The sequence below is a fragment of the Ursus arctos genome, unplaced genomic scaffold, assembly GCF_023065955.2.
Source record: "Ursus arctos isolate Adak ecotype North America unplaced genomic scaffold, UrsArc2.0 scaffold_7, whole genome shotgun sequence".
Taxonomy (NCBI): domain Eukaryota; kingdom Metazoa; phylum Chordata; class Mammalia; order Carnivora; family Ursidae; genus Ursus; species Ursus arctos.
Window position 1 is genome coordinate 30,585,782 of NW_026623089.1, and position 18,352 is coordinate 30,604,133.

At 45.4% G+C, this 18,352-nt stretch overlaps 2 protein-coding genes across 3 annotated transcripts in view; one reads left to right on the top strand and one right to left on the bottom strand.

Annotated features, from left to right (window-relative positions):
* Nucleotides 1–577: 577 nt before the first annotated feature.
* On the top strand, nt 578–7,781 carry OPALIN (oligodendrocytic myelin paranodal and inner loop protein). The gene is made up of 5 exons (XM_026493765.4): nt 578–634; nt 2,697–2,732; nt 3,993–4,112; nt 5,417–5,473; nt 7,553–7,781. The coding sequence occupies exons 1-5, from the start codon at nt 578–580 to the stop codon at nt 7,727–7,729; spliced, it is 447 nt and encodes a 148-aa protein (XP_026349550.2). The 3' UTR covers nt 7,730–7,781.
* Nucleotides 7,782–9,839: 2,058 nt separating this feature from the next.
* Nucleotides 9,840–18,352, bottom strand: part of DNTT (DNA nucleotidylexotransferase) — a 28,060-nt gene continuing 19,547 nt past the window's right edge. The window contains exons 9-11 of one of the 2 annotated variants that reach the window (XM_044382560.1): nt 15,258–15,503; nt 11,849–11,929; nt 9,840–9,926 (exon numbers count right to left, since the gene is read on the bottom strand). In XM_044382560.1, the coding sequence (XP_044238495.1) occupies nt 9,840–9,926; nt 11,849–11,929; nt 15,258–15,503 (414 nt within the window). Of the gene's footprint in view, nt 9,927–11,848; nt 11,933–15,257; nt 15,504–18,352 lie in introns of both variants that reach the window. The other variant, XM_044382559.1, reaches the window with a different exon arrangement.

Below are 18,352 nucleotides of genomic sequence, written 5' to 3' on the forward strand. Positions count from 1 at the left end.
GCAGGCTAATGATTTGGTGCCCCATGGAGCTCACGACCTTTCAATATTGACTCCGTATTTGGGGGAGAGGTGAGGCTGGGTGCGGAGTGAGCTCCAACAAGAACACCTGCTCCGAACCCCCTCCCAGGAGCGCGGGCCTGAGAAGGACAAGGCTTCTGTGCGTGCTGAGTCTGAGACACAGGCTCTGGGCTGGGGCAGAGCTGTCAGGACAACAGAGGAGAGGGTAACCCTCTACAGAGGACCCCTTGTGGCCCTTACTTCCTACCCCAAGCAGAAAGTACCAAATACTTCTAAACTCTCACCAGTCCCTCCGTCAAAGGAGTTCTGGGGAAAAACAACTTTCAGCCCTTTGCTGAATGTCTAATACAGTCTGGGTTGGGACCCGTCAGGCAATCACTGGCTGGCCCCTTCACCCGGCCCTGGCTGGGGATCTGAGGAGGGGAGAGGGGCCGAGACTGGGAGCAGAGGTTGGGGTTTGACTGAGCCTGTGGAATCAGTGAATTTTCCTATGAGCCTCCAGGGTGCGTGTCATTTGGGAGAGGGGTCAGGAGCCTGACTGACCATTCCCAGAGCGTTCATGTTTCCTTCTCTCCTCCAGAGTTTCTCCCTGAACTTCACACTGCCGGCCAACACGGTAAGTGCTGCAGGCCCCAGTCACGGGGCAAGTCGGCCACTTGCCTGGGGTGGGGGGTGAGGATGAGGCAGCAGAGCTCCTTCACTTGGACCTCATGCTGAGGGCTGAGTTGCAGGTTTTCAAAGGCACTTATGAACAGTTGTGGGGGGAAGGTGCTGAGACAAATGTTTTCAATTATAAAAATTATAAATAAACATTATGAAAGTAAAATAGAAAAAAAAATCAAAACACCTAAACGCCGATCAGCAGAAAACGCTGGTATCGCTCCTTCTAGTCTTGTTTCACTTTATGTGTATTTTGACTTCACATATATTTTGACATTTGTTGTCTCTGTACCATTGTGTTCTTATTCTACATATGATCTTATATAGATTTCATGATAAATATTTTCCATCAGCCCTTATAACCATACTGAGAATAGTCACATGGTATTCCTTCAAGTGAATTATTTCTTTAATCAATTAGCCACAATTAGAAATAACTTTGAGATAAAAATAATTATAGCTAAATCCTTGTCTGCATTTAAGGTGATTTCTTTAGTCCATGTTCTAGAAGGGGCGTTGTTGGGTCAACAAGAATGGACATACTAATGCCTTAAGTATGGCATTTAGTCCCAAGTCAGATGGAGACTGTCACTTGCGGAAGGCAGAGAGTTTCCGTCCATAGCTGATCTTCTGTTTTCTGCTCTCATGTTGTGTAGAGATAACACAGCCAGGTGGTTTCCTGACCCGTAGTGCTGCTATGATTGAGCTAGGCATTTTCCTGGCTCGGCTTTTTAGTGGGTTTGGCTGTGTTACATTGTTATTCAAAGACCATAGACTGAACCTACCTGGTAGGAGGCTGCCTAAGTCACTGATCACATTTTACTCGGGGGCAAAGTCCTGGAGAGAGCAGAAAGGGGCCACCTTATGACTCATTTCTGCCTCTGATGCCCACTGCTGGATGCCCGGGATCCCTGTCCCTCCACTCCCCTGGCATCCCCTCCACCCTCCAGGTAGAGCCCTGCCTTCGGAATCTCCCTGGCTTGCTCTCCTCCCTGCTTCAGCCTCCGACTATTGTCCTCACACCAACTCCCCTATCCTTCTCTGTACCTGTCAAAACCTTTTGCTATGGTCCCTGCTGGAACATTCCCCCTGACTGCTTGAACTCAGCAGGTCTGTAGAGACCCCAGGTTCTGTCTTATCCTGGCTTGGCCTATGCTATGACAGTAACTCAGAGAAGCTCAGGGCAGCAGAGGTGAGCGGGGATGAGAGGGAAGCCCCTATGATGCTAGTACATCACCTTCTGTAACGCCTTCTCCGTTAATAGCCCTTTTCTCTGTGCCCTCCTCCCTTTGGACCTGTGTAGGGCAAGCAACCATCCCGATTTGTCTGGGACTGTCTGGTTTTAGCAGCACACATCCTATATCTTGGGCAAGTTCTCTGGATGGTTGGTCATCCTATCTGGCAGTTACATTCTACTGCATAACCCTTCCCTTTTGGGGACAGTTACATTCTACTGCATAACCCTTCCCTTTTGGGGACAGCTGGGTGGCTCAGTCAGTGAAGCGGCCTGCCCTTGATTTCGGCTTCCGTCCTGAGATCGGGCCCTGGGTCAGACTCCACGCTCAGTGGGGATCCTGCTTCACAATTCTCTCTCTCCCTCTGCCCCTGCCCCTGCTCGCTCTCGTGTGCTTGCTCTCTCTCTGAAATAAATAAATGGAACTTAGAAAAAAAATAATAACCCTTCCCTTTTGGTACAGCTGAATGACCGGAATGCCGGTGCCCTGGGAAGTAGGAAAGAGTTGAATACCTGGCTCATCAGAGCCTGTCTGCAGGGGGGTTTGGAACCAGGGTACATATGCAAGTCGGTCTCTGCTGAGCCATACTGAACTGTCAAGTACAAAGACTGGGTTGGCATGCTGCATTTGGTAACAGAAGGTGGTATAGACCACTGGTGAAGAGCGTGGACCCTGGATCCACCACTTAGGGCATTTAGGCATTATAGCTTAACCTTGGACGGGCTGTTTGTATAATGTGCACTGTGTGATTTTGTTTTATTAAGATGTTCTTTTTCCAAACAGACTTCCTCCCCACCTGCTACAAGTGGGAAAGAAGCAGTAAGTATATCACCACATTATGAGCCTTGGTTTGGTCACTTATAAAACGGGAATAATAATGCGCTAGCCATTTCCTACCTTAGTTTTGAGGAGTTAAGTTCAATACGTGAATTGTCACCAAACACAGAATCTGGCTCAAAATTATTCTTACGACCAACTCAGCTCAAAAATGAGGGAGAGCGTGCAGAAATCACAGGCAATTTTCAGAGTCTTAAGCAGAGAAGGCTAGATATAAAAGAGTACATACTTTTCATGTCCATCAAGGTGATGCTGGAAAACAAAAACAAAACTAGTCTACGGTGACAGTTCAGGACAGTGGTTACATGTGCCGTTGCTGGAAGGGAGTGTGGGACAGCTTCTGGGGTCCCGGCCATGTTTTGTGTCTTCATCTGGTTAGCTACATGGGTTCCACATGTGAAAAGTCACCCAGCTATATATTTATAATTTATATACTTCTCTGTATGTATGTTATATATGAGAGTTGAGCGTTCGTAAGGATTCTGCAGATTATCTTTGATTTTTCCATGTAATCTACAAATCTGAAAATTTAGGTGGAGACAAGCATGGCTGTTTCCACTCAAATCAAAGCAAAATGGAAATTGGAAAATTAATTGCTTAATGCATATAGTGCAAATAAGTGTAAACATTCACATCAAAATGATGCGGGGTATAACTTTTTACTTTTTGCCAAACTGATAAGTTAAAATTGTATCTAATCATTGCAATGAATTGTTTCTTGGCTTTTGGTATGTTAATGAGACATCTGTATTTCTGTTCATAGGAATGGCCTGTGCATATCTTTTGCCCATTTTCCTACTGGATTATCACCCTTTTCCCATTGGTTTAAACTATGTAAATTAAGTCTTATGACATGAATCATTTGTCATGTATATTGCAGATATCTTTTCTTTTTTTTTTTTAAAGATTTTATTTATTTATTCGACAGAGATAGAGACAGCCAGTGAGAGAGGGAACACAAGCAGGGGGAGTGGGAAAGGAAGAAGCAGGCTCATAGCAGAGGAGCCTGATGCAGGGCGTGATCCCATAACGCCGGGATCACGCCCTGAGCCGAAGGCAGATGCTTAACCGCTGTGCCACCCAGGCGCCCCTGCAGATATCTTTTCAATAGTATTTTATTAATCCTTTGATTTTGTATATGACACTTAGAGGCTATGCAGTTTTTGTTTTGTTTTATTTTTAATCAACTGAACTTTCCCTTTATTCTTGGAGAACCTGACTCTGTCCTTCTCTCTGTGCCAGGACTGTGGGCCCTCTCTTGGATTAGCAGCAGGAATCCCGTCCCTGGTGGCCACAGCCCTGCTGGTGGCTTTACTATTTACACTGATCCGGCGAAGAAGAAGCATCAATGAGTCCACCGAGGTGATTAGCAAGCTCCATTGGGTCTGGCTGTGTTGGCAGGAATCAGTATTTCAGTGAACTGGCTTTGGGCTGAGTGTGTCAGGATCTGAATCTGTTTCCCGGGGACATGATAGTGGACGTTCCTACCCCTCAATTTCTATCTCAGACTCATGATACTATACTCCGGGCAGAGCTGATCTGTCACCCAGCCTTCACTTTAGGAGATCCCGTGGCCACAAGGATGGTATTTGGGGGTGGCAAAAAGTGGCCGTGGAGAGGAATGGATGTTACCATGGCAAATGCACGTCTGTAATGTGGGTGTGTTTTCTAAAGTCAAGGAGAAAAGGGCCCAAGCTTCCTAAAGAGAGTGGGGACAATCTCAGGAAAGGTAGGAGACAACCAGGTGCTGAGGGGTCTATGGTGGGGATAGGCCCACAAGTATGTGGCTCTGTTTATCTTAGCCCTTTCTCTACATAGGAACACAGATTGGTCACGAGGGAATCTACCATCCCCACCACTCCAAATGCTGGATTGCTCTGGAAACCAGGCTCAGAATTCAAAGGCCACCCAGACAATATCCAAGAGGTTTCTCTAGTTGGAATACAACTGTGTTGTGTGGACTCTGGGTTCTAATTCTATCCTCTATGAACGATCCTGGTTGTTCTCATAGTGATAAACATTAACAGGAAATAGACAACCTAGGCTTTACCCCTGGCTCTGCCACTTGATGATTTACATGATCCTGAGCAAGTGACTTCACATTTTCTGTGCCTTGGTTAGTTCTACTCCAGAATAGGAGTCATAAAAACTACCCTCCCTATTTTAGGAGGTAGGGAGGATGTACTGAGATCATGGTTGTAAAGACGTGTTGACAAGCTGTAAACTTTAAGCATATTAAGATGTACTGTGGTTGTTGTTGGTGTCATTTCTTTAAGTCATAGTTTCTTAACCTTTGGTGCACTTTAAAAATCATCTAGAAAGCTACCAAAAATACCAGTCACCAAAACCAGTTACATCAGTATCTCTGGACAAGAGATCTGTGGCATGGAGAATTCAATATGGCCAACCTCATTTGATCCCTACTCCTACCCACTTCTCCCCACTGTCAATCCTGGATTATTTTTGAAGTAACTTACAATGGTATTTCTCATTTATGAATTTTTGGGGGCGTAATTATTATCTGTTTGCTTGCTTTGTTTTGTTTTTAAAGCTTTCTAGTGATTCTTATGTGCATGCAGATTTAAGAACCACTGATTTTAATCATGGTCAAGGGCAAACGTTGTGACCCTTCATTTCTTCTTCATTTCTTATTTTTACCAACTTAGGAAAGTGAGAGGCCATGTGAAATTTCAGAAATCTATGACAATCCCAAGATCGCTGAGGTAAGAACTCTTGGTTAAAATCACTGTATATCAATAGGGCCCCTTGGTGGCTCAGTTGGCTTAGCATCTGACTCTTGGTTTTGGCTCAGATTCTGATCTCAGGGTCATTCGTGAGATCGAGCCCCACATCAGGCTCCATGCTCATCGGGGAGTTTGCTTGAGATTCTCTCTCTCCCTCTCCAACTCCCCCTCCTCACTGTGCTGTCTCTCTCTCAAATAAATAAATAAATCTTTTTTTTTTTAAAGATTTTATTTATTTATTCGACAGAGATAGAGACAGCCAGCGAGAGAGGGAACACAAGCAGGGGGAGTGGGAGAGGAAGAAGCAGGCTCATAGCGGAAGAGCCTGATATGGGGCTCGATCCCATAACGCCAGGATCACTCCCTGAGCTGAAAGCAGGCGCTTAACCGCTGTGCCACCCAGGCGCCCCTAAATAAATCTTTTTTAAAAATCACTGTATATCATTGATAAGTGAAAGCTAAGGGTTTTTAAGCCTTCTATGTACAGGAGAAGTACAGTGTGAACACCTGTGGGAAAGAGGCAACCCAATGAAGCTCAGGCACAAAGGAGGTTCTCACTATTTTTAATTGATTGGGTAGGAATCCAAGGTTGATTTAATATTAGAAAATCAATTTAATATTATTTATTTCATGGACAAATTAAAAGAGAAAAATTGTGTGACCATCTCAACAGGAGAAGACAGTCTAAAAAAGTTAAACAGTCACTTGTGATGTGAACTCTTAGCAAACTAAACATAGAATAGGAACTTCCTTAACCTGAAAGACGACATCTTTTTTAAAAAGTTACAGCAAACATCATACCAAAAGGTAAAATGTTAATGAATTCTCTTTAAAATCAGAAACAAAACAAGGATACTTTAGGTCCTAGTCAATGCAGTACGATAAGAAAAAGAAGTAGAAATTAACTCAATAGGGGAAATCCTTTCACACTGTATATGTATAATCAAATAATCACATCATATTCTTTGAGCATCTTATAATCTTATTTGTCAATTATACGTCAGTACAGATTAAAATAAGAAAAAGAAGAAGAAAGTATAAGATTGGGAAAGAAGAAATAAAACTGTAATTTTTTGCAGATGATATGCTTATCTACATAGAAAAGCCCATTATCTACAGATAAATTATTAGAATTAAGGAGAGATTTTAACAAGTTTCCTGCATATGATAAAGTAGTTTGCATTTCCAAAAATTAATAACAACCACTTAGAAAAAGTAATTTAAAAAAATACCACTTTGTAGTGGTAGTTAAAATATGTAGAATGCTAAGGAAAAGTCTAACAAAAACTGTAACCCCTTTGTAATGAATAATAAAACTTCAGTAAAAGATATTAAATAAGACCTAAATCATGGGAGTTACATGCCAAGCTCCTGGATAGGAAGACTCAAGGGCATAAAGATGTCAAACAACCTCACACCAATCTATAGGATAAATGCAATTCCAATATAAATCCCAACAGATTTTTTTCATGGAACTCAATAAGATGCTCCTAAAATCTATATGGAAGAAGGCAGAAAACTTTTTTTAAAGTAATAACAAACAGAACAAATAGAAAACAAATAGGAAGATGGTACATTTAAACTCAACCATATCAGCGACTTCATTAAATATAAATTGTCTAAATACCCCAATTAAGAGGCAGAGATATAAAAATCAAAAAAGTTTTTATCAGTTTGGATATAAAAACAAGATCCAAGTATATACTGCCTGCAAAAACTCACTTTAAATATAAAGACACTAATAGATTAAAGGTAAAAGGAATGAAAAAGGAACACCACGCTAACATTCAACAGAAAGAGTGGAGTGGCCAGAAAAAATCTGCCAAGGCATTAAACTTGGCAATTGTAGGCCTCTCCTCATTTGTTTTCTGTCTCTCAAGGATTACATCCTCCTTTGCGTGATGTCCAGTGTCTTGAAAACTATTGTTTTAAGTGGTTTTTTTTTTTCTGACTTTTGGTTGTTTCAGGTGGGAAGGTAAATCTGGTTGCTGTTGCTTCATTGTGGCCAGAAGCAGAAGTCTTTGCTTTAATTTTGAAAAACCTGTTTGTTTTCTCAAGAATCCTAGGAGGTCACCCACACATGAGAAGAATACGATGGGAGCAGAAGGAGCCCACGTGTATGTGAAGACTGTAGCCGGAAGCGAGGAGCCCATGCATGACACTTACCGTCCTACTGTCGAAATGGAGAGAAGGAGGGGATTGTGGTGGCTTATGCCCAGACTGAGCCTGGAATGATGCCGTTTGGTCAAGGAGCAGATCTAGAGCTGGAACAGAGCTGAAAACCCAGGGATCTGTGCTCGGAGTGAGGAGAGATGTCAAGCCACTTCTTAATCCAAATTTCCTTTGCAGATCTGGAAAACTTTTGGGTTTGTTTATCTCTGTAGATGACAGAGCTAAGGGTTCATTCCAACACTCAGATCTTGTTGTTTAATAAGCAGTGAAGCACCAAGTGAGGTCCAGAAGGAGCCCTTTGATCCTAGTCTTGACCTATACTTTTCTTTATGATTTTGGGAAAGGGGCTTGATTTCTGCGTGTCTTGCCTTATCATCTTTTTTCCGCATCTCTTTTCTCAAAAAAACCCCAAAACCCATCACACCTGGCTTCCATGGGAAGGCTGGCCAGGACTAGAATGGTGCAAGTTGGGATATAAATAAAACTTGGAGGGGATGTATGAGGGGAAGCAATTTCTTATTTCTGAACATCTCAAGGTAGAGATCATGGGGAGTCATATGTCCCCTGACCGCAGGGGTAGCACATAGCTGATCATTCAGGGCTCCCATTTGTGTCTGTGACCAGAGAGTACTCAAGGAAGGTGATTCTGCAACAGACTGTGTGTGTTGAGGGTGAATAGGGTGGAGCGAAGGCAAGGGTTGTTCCAAGAGATTATTAGAAACTAGGGCTATATCCACTTTGTGAGAGTGGAGAGAAAGGCCTCCAGTGCACTCTCCAGGAAGAAAGAGCAAGAAGACCCTCAGTGGCTGAACACAGGACCAGAGGGGTGGGCTAAGCCGCAATTCCTTGCCATCTGAGGAAAGTCTGTGGACAGCACCAGCTGGCTCAGGTCAGGCCTTCACGATTGCTTCTGTGAGGAGGCTTCGAGGAGTGCTGGTTCCCTCGTGCAGGGAGAGCCACTGCGAACAAGCAGGGTCTCCTAGTGGGAGAAGTGGATCCACAGCATCTCAGGAGCCACCCACCAACTCCACTTTCATACACCATGGAGGCATTTCTTTCTCACATCAGGGCTCTGATTGCTCAAAAACATGTCCCCTCTTCTTCAAATAACTAAGAACAAGTTCCACGAACCCAGTCAATTACTGCCACCTGCCCACATGTGCTCTCAAAGCTGCCTCCCTTACCTTGGGTGTCCTAAGATGAAAAGACCAAGAGAGAGCATCTCCCTGAGAGAGAAAGGGCCACTAAGATCCAGAAGGAGTCTGAGAGATAGCAAACAGGGGAGATATTCCTTTGGCATTTAGGAAATTGTACTTCTGAGTGAAGGCAGGGGGAATATACCCCATGTGTGGCCTTGTGCCAGGATGCCGAGGGAACAGCTCCATGGGGACAGGGAGAGGGGACTATGACCTGAGCAGAGTGGGTCAAGAGTTAGTACCCCATTCTCCAAAAGCTCCGGAAGGGACCCAGAACCCCCTCCAGAATCTCTGATCTTCTAGTTAAACCTGTTTCTGTCCTCGAGATAAATCTTCAACTCTTCATTTTTTCATTTTGTTACATTTTTGTTTAGAATATTTTATAGTATTTCAGTGAACAACAAGACTCCACCATCTTGTTTCCTCCTATTTTTATTGCAAATATACAGTATCTCAGCTACATTGTGGGCAAAGTGGGCTCTGATGAGCTTCCCTGGATACAAGCCACCAATTTCAACATCATTTCTATGGAAAAATGCATTGTGAATTCTAAGCAACAGTCATATAAATGGCCTACTCCTGGAGCATAACCCATTACCAGGTGCTGCCTTATCACGTTTCCGAAACTATTTCTTTTTTTTTTTTTTAAGATTTTATTTATTTATTCGACAGAGATAGAGACAGCCAGCGAGAGAGGGAACACAAGCAGGGGGAGTGGAAGAGGAAGAAGCAGGCTCATAGTGAAAGAGCCTGATGTGGGGCTTGATCCCATAAGGCTGGGATCACGCCCTGAGCCGAAGGCAGACGCTTAACTGCTGTGCCACCCAGGCGCCCCTCCAAAACTATTTCTAAAAGCAATCTGCATTTCAATAAGGCTTAAAGAATCTCATAGTTTCCTAAGGCATCTTTACTATAATATGAAGTATAATTTATTCAACCTGGAAAAAAAAGAGCTGAAAAAAAGTTGACAACTTTTTCTAGGCATTTCTTTCCCATGGTTCAAGGTAATCCAATCCCAGATGTGCAAAAATTTCTTCTTCACTTTCTGCTTTGAGGAATATTTTCTGAAAATATAAAAAGAAATATGTGCATTCAGATATTTTTAAACATCTCAATGCTGACATAGTGAAAGTTTTACTTATAAATTGTCTTGGCGAATGAATTACTACCAAAACATAATTCCCTGCTTCTGAGTATAAAAAGTCATCTTAATGACTTTTTTTTAATCTTAAATGACTTTTGTAATTTCTATATTTTCCCACCCAAAAATAGAATATTTCATAGACTAAGGTAAAATTATGACAACCTTACATATTTAGCTACAGGCATTTGGTATTTTCCCTATGAGTCTGTTGTTCTTAACCACAGTTGTTCATTAGAACCACCTGAAGGGACTTCTAAAATACACATTGAAGCCTAAGCTACACCCCAGTCCAGTGAAATGAGAATCTCAGGAGAGGTCCTATCACCAATCTATTTAAAGGCTCTGGGGAATTCTCCTGTGCAGCCAGAACGATGCACTGCTCTCCGGGTGATGAGGAGAGGCAATTATAGGGAATATGTTGGGTTCTCCTTCTGGCCTTCCTCACCTGCCCCCCAACCCCCCCACAGGCTCCCACCCCATGACCTCTTTTAGGCCAGGCACCACTTCTCCTTCATCCCTTCTTGCCTACCGCACAGTGTGGGGCATGTACAATATACTCCGTTATGTTAAACTATTTAGAATGTGTGCATTTTAAGTATTCCTGAATCGTATTATGTGAATCTGCCTCCACTCACATGCTTGGCATCTAAAGCTTTCCTGCCAATCTACAGTCCTCTCATCTGACAGCAGCACCTTGATTTTTCTTTGGAAAACCACCCTTCCCTCCTCTCAGTATATGTGGATCAGGTGGGGCTAATTCCATCTCCAAGGAGGGCCACATGATCCAAGTCTGACCAATCAGAGCCACAGTAAAGGGTTCAGGGATGGGCATACGGCCCAGGCCTGGCCAATGACTATCAACTAGGACTCTTGCCGGAACTATTAGGAAAGAGGTTCTTCTCTGTCAAGTGGGAAGGATGGGAATTGTGGCAAAACCATGCTTGAGAATGAAACCAACACTGAGGAAAACCTGCATTAGCTGCTGGATGCAGCCATACCTGCAGCCACACCTGAACACCCAGAAGCTGCAGTATATAAGCCAAGCACCGTTTTTTTTTTTTTGCTATGCCATCTTGGATTGGGCTTCTGACTTGTAACTGAGATAGCTCTAACTAAATACAGCTCATTTAGACTGTAAGCTCCTAGAGCATAAAGATCATTACTTCTAGTTATTTTGGTTCTTATTCCCGTCAGAGCTTAGTTTATTGTCCTTGATCACTGTAAGAACAGTAGACCTTGGCATGTAGATTTAACAGATGAATATTTAACTCTTCATAATTCATACAGTAATTTATCGTTTTGCTGAGGCATGAATTTGGATCATGACCTGTGTAAGGCTGGCATACCAAGTGAATTACATAGCTGGTGAGTGAGCCTCGCTGACTGCTCATCTACGCCTCAGGGCGGCTCTGTTGCTCTCTCTCTTGCAGTACACTCTCACTAATGACCTATGTGGTCACTTAAAATGCTACTGCTCATTGCATTTAAGGGGTACTTGAGTGTCTTTATGATTTGGGGGAATCCTTGGCTTCCTTTGGGATTATTCACTAAAAATACAAAAGATATACCAAACTCAATTAATGTCCACTGCCGGACTGGTTCTGAGGGCCCAACAAGCTCATCATCTTTGAGCCCAAAGCCCTTGAGGTACCTTCTGGGCCAGGTGGGGACCGTGCTCCCAAAAGGATCTTTCTAGCTGCCCTCAACTGTGATCTGTGGGAACAGGACGCTCAGGGCAAAGGAAACTGAACCTGGACAGTAAAATCAGTTCAGGAAAAATGCTCAGGGAGCTAGCCATGGGGATGAGGATCAAAGAAGCCCCTGCTGGGTAGACAACTCTACCTTGGTCTTGTCATATAACGCATGGTTATCCAGCATCATCTTCCGCTCATGCGTGGCATAGCGCCGGAGGTCTCTCTCAAACTGCTGGACAACATATAATTAAGATAAGTTACTAGCAAGTCTAGAATGTCTTCAGTATTATGTGTTTAGAGATATCATCCCTACGATGAAATATCTATTTATCTCCACTAAACATTCTCAAAGCAATTTTCTCCCCGAGGACGAAGGTCCTTGACGACAGAGCCCTATGCTTGCACCTGTGCACTAGAATGTACGTATGCTCCCTGAAAATAGGAGCCCGACTTGTTCAGGACTGTATTCCCTTCATTAGTGGTACCTGGCACGTAGAAGATGTGCAGCAAATGCTTGTTGAATGGATAAATAAATGTTGTGAGGATTGTGTCCAGGATAATACGTGGCCCCAAGTAAATGCTGGATAAATAGTAGGGTTTTTTGTTTTTTGTTTGTTTTATTTTGTGTTTTTTGTTTGTTTGTTTTTTGGAATATCACTACTGTAGGAGAGGATGAGGAGTCAGGAGACCCAAACTCCAGCCTGGATTTTGTCACCCAGCTTCTCTGAATCTCTACTGGTCAAACAGGAGGATGAGGGAAGTGCGTAAGTAAGGTTGCCTCTGGCTCTAACAGTCTCTCAGATGAGATTCTGTAAAACTGATGGTTTGAGCCACCTGTCCCAGAACAGCATGTCCTATGCTGAAGCCGCAGGGAGTGAAAGCTGAAGCCTAAGCTAGAGGACAGTTGCCCTTCACGTTGATTTTCCCCGAGAGAAGCACAGATTAGAAATGTTGATCCTCCCTTATGAGAGTAGGAGGAAAGCATGGGATAATGGCGCCCTCTAGTGGGAGGAGCCATCTCCTACTTTAGGAAAGCCGGTTGACGCTGGGACCTTCCCCAGCACCGCCCCCTGTCTAAGAAAACAAACTTTCCCAACAGAAGTCCTTTATGATGTGCCAGAGGGGAGCCAGGGTTGTGGACAAATCAGGGTGAAGCAGATTCTGGGTGCAGTAGCTGCTGGTCTGTGAAAATATAACGGTGTTGCTTGGCACTGTGCTTCCTCCCAGCCCTGGGACACTCTTCTCATGTCCGCCCCCCCCAGGATTTAGAGCAATGGCTGCTCACACTGTGTTGGGAAAGGCTGGGGAGGATGGGGATAACGGGGACAGTGAGAGACTGCCCTTGGCTCGCCAGTTCTGTGTGGTGATAGATATATTCCTAGACTCCTCTGCTAAAACCTCAGAACATTTTCCCATAGACTGCAAGAAATGAGAATGATATATTTTATTTGGAGAATAATAATTTTTACCGAACACGTATTTACTGAGCATCTGCTATGTGCCAGGTATGTTCTATGTGCTTGGACCATAACATGTCTACCCTGGTGGAGCGTGGATTCGAGCAGGGGACACAGAAAAGACACAATACTGGAATAAATAAATTATAGGATATGTTGAAAGGTAAGTACTGTGTACAGGGCAGGCCTCACTGAGAAGGTGGGGATTTGAGCAAGGAATTGAGGTAGGTGAAGGAGTTAGCCAAGTAGACCCTGGCGGTCGAGCTCTCCAGGCAGACGAACAGCTAGAACGCAACCTTAGCTTGAAGCGAGCTGGCCCGTTTAGGGAGAGAGCAGTAGGAGAGGAGTTCAGAGGCATAAGGGGATGAGAACATCATGCAGGGTCTCAGAGCCACTGTAGGGCCTTCCACATTTACTCTGAGTTAAACGCGAAGTCTCTGCAAGGTTGTGAGCCGGGGAGTGACCTGATCTGATTTATAACAGGATCACTCAGCTGTACTGGGTGAGGGCAGAAGCAGAGAGACCAGTCAGGAAGGCCACGGCTATAAGCCAGGAAATAATATCCTTCTCAATATTTACCAAGAGCTTACTCTGTGCCAGGCACTGGGCTGATTTCTTGCTCTGTGTTAATTTTCTGGTCTGTGCTATTACCACTAATATTTAACAACTTCCCTTGAAGGGAACAGTTTTAAGTACACTGTTGGACTCAGAATTGTGCTGAGATGAGGGCATTGTCTCATTTAATGCTTATTACAATCCTGTAAGGGTGGAGCTCTTATTAGCCCATTTTTCAGATGAAGAAAGGATGCCCAGAGAGCTTAAGTCATTTACCCAAGGCCACACAACCCATGACAGAGCTAGGACCTAGACTCCTGAATCCCAAAGCTCAGGCACTTTACCTGAGACAGTTGTGCCTTCTGCTTTAAAACCTCTTTAGTTTCTCACAACGGCCCTGTGAAATAGGCAGGGCAAAGACAATGTCTTATGTTTCAGATGAAGAAAGCTGAACAACAAGCAGGGGTGATGGTATCAGACTGGCTGCACTACTGGTCAAACACACTTCAGGGATTGGCCCACGGATGCTACATATGGTTGTGCAAGTTGTGCACTGCAAAACTCTTGAGGGCACCATTCACATTTGCAGGCCCCAAATTGAGGTGAGATTAAAAGATGAATTGTGTTGAGAATAATTCCCAGGCCCTGAAATCTTTGGGTAAAAAGGTGAAATTGAACTTCTCACCTACGGAATTTTAGACTAGAACTAATTCTGTTCACCCACCAATAGGTATCAACCTGGAGACAAAACACACCATATTCAGTGGCTACATAAGGAGGGCATAATGATAATAACACAAGTGGCTACCATTTGCTGAACACATGCCACGTTTAAACCCACGCAGCCTCTCATTTAACCCAAATGGTGACATTAGGAGATGGACACCACTGTTACCCACAACAGAGATGGCACAGTTGGGGCTCAAAGAGGTTAAATCATTTAAAGTCACCCAGCGGAAAGCTTAGTGTTCTATCAGCATGTGCAGAACCAATGGCAGTAATTTCCAAGAACTCTGAGAGAAGAGACTAGAATGTGCTGGAAACACACAAACAAAACAGACAAAAGGCAACCATTTCTGCCAGTGATTCCTAACTGGCCTGACCTTGTATAACCTTGGACTCTTCCTTTTGGAACTCTCCCCTTTCTCAACAGACTCTGCATTCCCAAAGATTCAGGTCTGTCAAACAAGCTGCATTTACCCATCAGTTTTTCCAGTTTTCATGAACAAAAAATGTCAGTCGATATCCAGATTCCTGGGCACCATCCCCAGAGTTTCTGATTCAGGAGGTCAGGCGGGGGGCTGAGGTGGTGCGATGGCGGGGGCGGGGGGGGGGGATTTGCATGTCTAATCTGCTCCCAGGTGAGCTCCTGCCAGCCCAGGACCACACTGTTCTAAACTAATCAGACTCACTTGACCGTGTGCAGGTAGAATACTCCGATTTGGGGGTTTCTGTGCACTCCACCCTGTCACCCTGCCTGGGCTGCCGTCTCTCTCCTGGGCCCCAGCAGACTGCCCACATCTTTTGAATCCACATAGCACTTACCCGAGAACCGGTCCAGCCCAGCAGGGCAAAGGCACGGCGCTCGTAGGGGCACATGACGAGGTCCACGCGGATGGCCTTCCAGGTCTTCCCATCCTGCTGGCTGCACTTGCCACTGTCCACTCTCTGATGATGCAACTTTAAAATCAGAAAGCATTTTTGAAAATGATCTAAAGCATCCACCTTCCTGCTAGGTATCTTTAACTTTTCGAATGTCGACTCCACAAAGTCACAGTATAAAAGTAATCCCTGGAAACAAACAGAAAGTCATCAGGAAGACTCCCCAGTGGGCAGGGTCTGCCATTTTATACTGGGCTCTTAACGAATGCTGTCAATAGAAACTTCACAGATTTGAGCATAACGTGGCAGTGTTTTGCCCCTGCTGTGTGAGCCCACCTGGCCACACTGGGAGAGGAAGCCGGGAAGTGGATGTATTAACCTCTCTCTGCTGCAGAGGAATTTGGCAATTAGAGAGGCCAAGCTGCCAGAGAATCCCTCTCATTACTTCCGAATTACAAGTCAGTGCTCAGAAACTTGCCTTACCCCTTGGAGGACAAAGACTGTCACTCTGTCCGCCTTGGAGAGCGGGATAATGTTACTGATGGTTGTCTCACTAATGTTGCTGAGTCAGAAAGATAAATGATTCTAAGATGTGCCCAGCGATCCTCCAATTTGTCTGCTCTGTGGGAATTCCTCACAGCACAGGGCAGATGTGGGGCAGGGAGAGGCGGTAAACAATGCTAACCCGAGCGTCCACTAAAAAAGCAAATAACCTCAAAAGAATTCAATCATAGCTATTAGGGTGTGTGATTTGTTGTCATGTGTTCCTTAGGTCAGATGTTCTCGAATTTTATCATCAGAAGCATTTGGAAAGTTGTCACAGCAGAGTTTGTACGGCCCTGTCCCCAGAGTGATTCAGTGTCGGTGTGTGTGTGAGACTCTGCGTCTCTAATAAATTCCCAGGTGATGCCGATGCTGCTGGTCCAGGGACCACACTTCGAGCACCACGGGTTCTGTTTGTTTTGTTCTAAGGAATGGTTTCTTCTGCAGCCCTCCAAGAGACATTGTTTCAGTGCAGCCAAACTTTGAGGGGATCCTTTCCCGACCTCAAAAGATGGGACTCTAGCCCTTCAGTGGCTCCCCCAGAAAAGCGCTTAGGAAGAACACAGCGTTCGAAGGGGCTGGGAGGGAAGCACCGATGTTCAGGAGATCCTCTCTGGGAGGCGGCAAATGTTGCTGTAGAGCATCTAATCACCAGCCCAGGAAAACACAATCCTGCTTTTTAATGAAACTTATAAAAATGAGTATAGTATAGCAGCCTTTCTTGTGAATTTGAATTAGGTACATTTGAAAAGTGAGCCGTTAAAATATTAAGAAGTCTTTCTTTGAGGTTATATTTGCAGTAACAGCCACCTCCCCACCAAATCTACAAAGCTGTTCTTCCTCATAATTGTAAGCTGTGTTTGCACTTCTGCCACATTGGCTGGGCACAGACAATGGGCCATTCCTGGGAGGGGTTTGCTTTGAATCTTGCAAGGTGTTGCGGGATGCATGCCTGGAATAATATGCTGCTGTCTGAGTATTCAGGCACTTCTGTCAGCTGCAGGGCACGGTTGTCAACACACACACACACACACACACACACACACACCCCACACAGCCCCTGATGTTGCTTCCTGCTATCTAGCCTGGGCTGTCTGGGGACATCTCTGTGTTCTACTGTTTCTTTCCTGTTGTTCCCCATTTCCCCTTGGGTAACTTCTTCCCTTCTTTGAACATTCCTTTTAAGTTTCGTGCTCTGGCTACCCATCAACAGCCACAAGGTGACTACATTTCCTACCAGCACGTTCTTTTCTTCCTAAGGGACTCCTGACAAGGAGGGAGTGGGAGGCCTTTCCCTGTTTCTCCCTCCCCCCGGGGGTACTGAGCAGTCCACTCTCAGGTGAATGATACGAGGCAGGAGAACTGTGCTCAGCTCTCAGTTTTGCTTCTCACAAAGAGGGAGTCTCTGTCGCCCAACGTTTAGTATCAGACTCCCCAGCGGAGCAGGGAGGGTTCCAAGGCTGCAGGGTGAGGCCCTCCCCTATTTGAAAGCCAGGATCCATCCTCCCCGCCCTTCTGTTTCAATGCCCTGCAACCCCTTCTCAGAAGACCCTGCATCTCCTATTCAAAGTCAAGTCTGTTTCTCAGCAGGAGTGAGTATGTTCTTTACTCTAAAGAGTGTAAATACTTTCAATCTCTCAGCCTTCCAGGGACCAGGGGTGTAGCCTGGCAGAAGAGTGAGTGGCCTTGACCAAGGTCCCAACCCCTTGGGCCGAAGCCCACCACCCTCCGTTAGCCACCCCGCCCCCCGCTTGAGCTGTCGTAGCCAGGGAGACTGCATGCTGAAGGAGCCTTGGGGACAGAGACCTCCCCCACAGAACAGTGCTCCAAGCTCCGGTTCCTCCCTTTCTGCTCCCTGACCAAGGCATCTCCTAGAAGGCTCACATTTAGATCCGTGGCTGGGCGGCTCAGCCCGGCCCCGCCCGGCTGCTCGTCACGCCCACGCCCACGTAAAGCGAGCGTGCAGCGTGGGGGGTGCGCATGCGTACGCCTGCCTGCGAGGTCATCGGCATTATCTGGAGAATGCGAATTTTGGTAAGAACGCAGGGCTGAGGAGTGAGGGAGAAGTGGAAGTTCACAGCCAAGATGGGAGGGGCGGGTCTAGGGCCGCAGGGGTGCAGGCAGAGCTGGGACACGCAACTGGCCCTCAGTGTCGCCTCGCTGAGGTCCTGTTTGTCCGCAAGTGAAGAGGAGCAGCTGTGCCTGCTCACGCCTGGGTCCCCTGACCTGGCGCCGGGCCTGGCCCTCCGGGGTCATTGTGCAGGTGCTCAAGCTGACAGCCAGTGTTTAGTAGGCATTTGCCGTTACCAGGCACCGTGTCAAGCGCTTTATCTAATTCCCCGTTGATCCTCCCCGTTAATGAAATGAGAGAGCCTTGCGATCCCTGTTTCATGGATGAAGAAGGATTAAGCAAAGCGTCCCAGGTCATACAGCCAGTAAACGGCAAGGCTGTTCATTTAACGTCCCAAATAAAACCCACGGGCTTAATATTGGCC

What these genes read in the sequence shown, in the direction of transcription:
- OPALIN (XM_026493765.4), top strand. Translation starts at nt 578, where the DNA reads ATGTTTCCTTCTCTCCTCCAGAGTTTCTCCCTGAACTTCACACTGCCG. An exon ending in TCACACTGCCGGCCAACACG is followed by an intron (nt 635 to 2,696) that starts GTAAGTGCTGCA and finishes TTTTCCAAACAG; the next exon opens with ACTTCCTCCCCACCTGCTAC. An exon ending in GCATCAATGAGTCCACCGAG is followed by an intron (nt 4,113 to 5,416) that starts GTGATTAGCAAG and finishes TTACCAACTTAG; the next exon opens with GAAAGTGAGAGGCCATGTGA.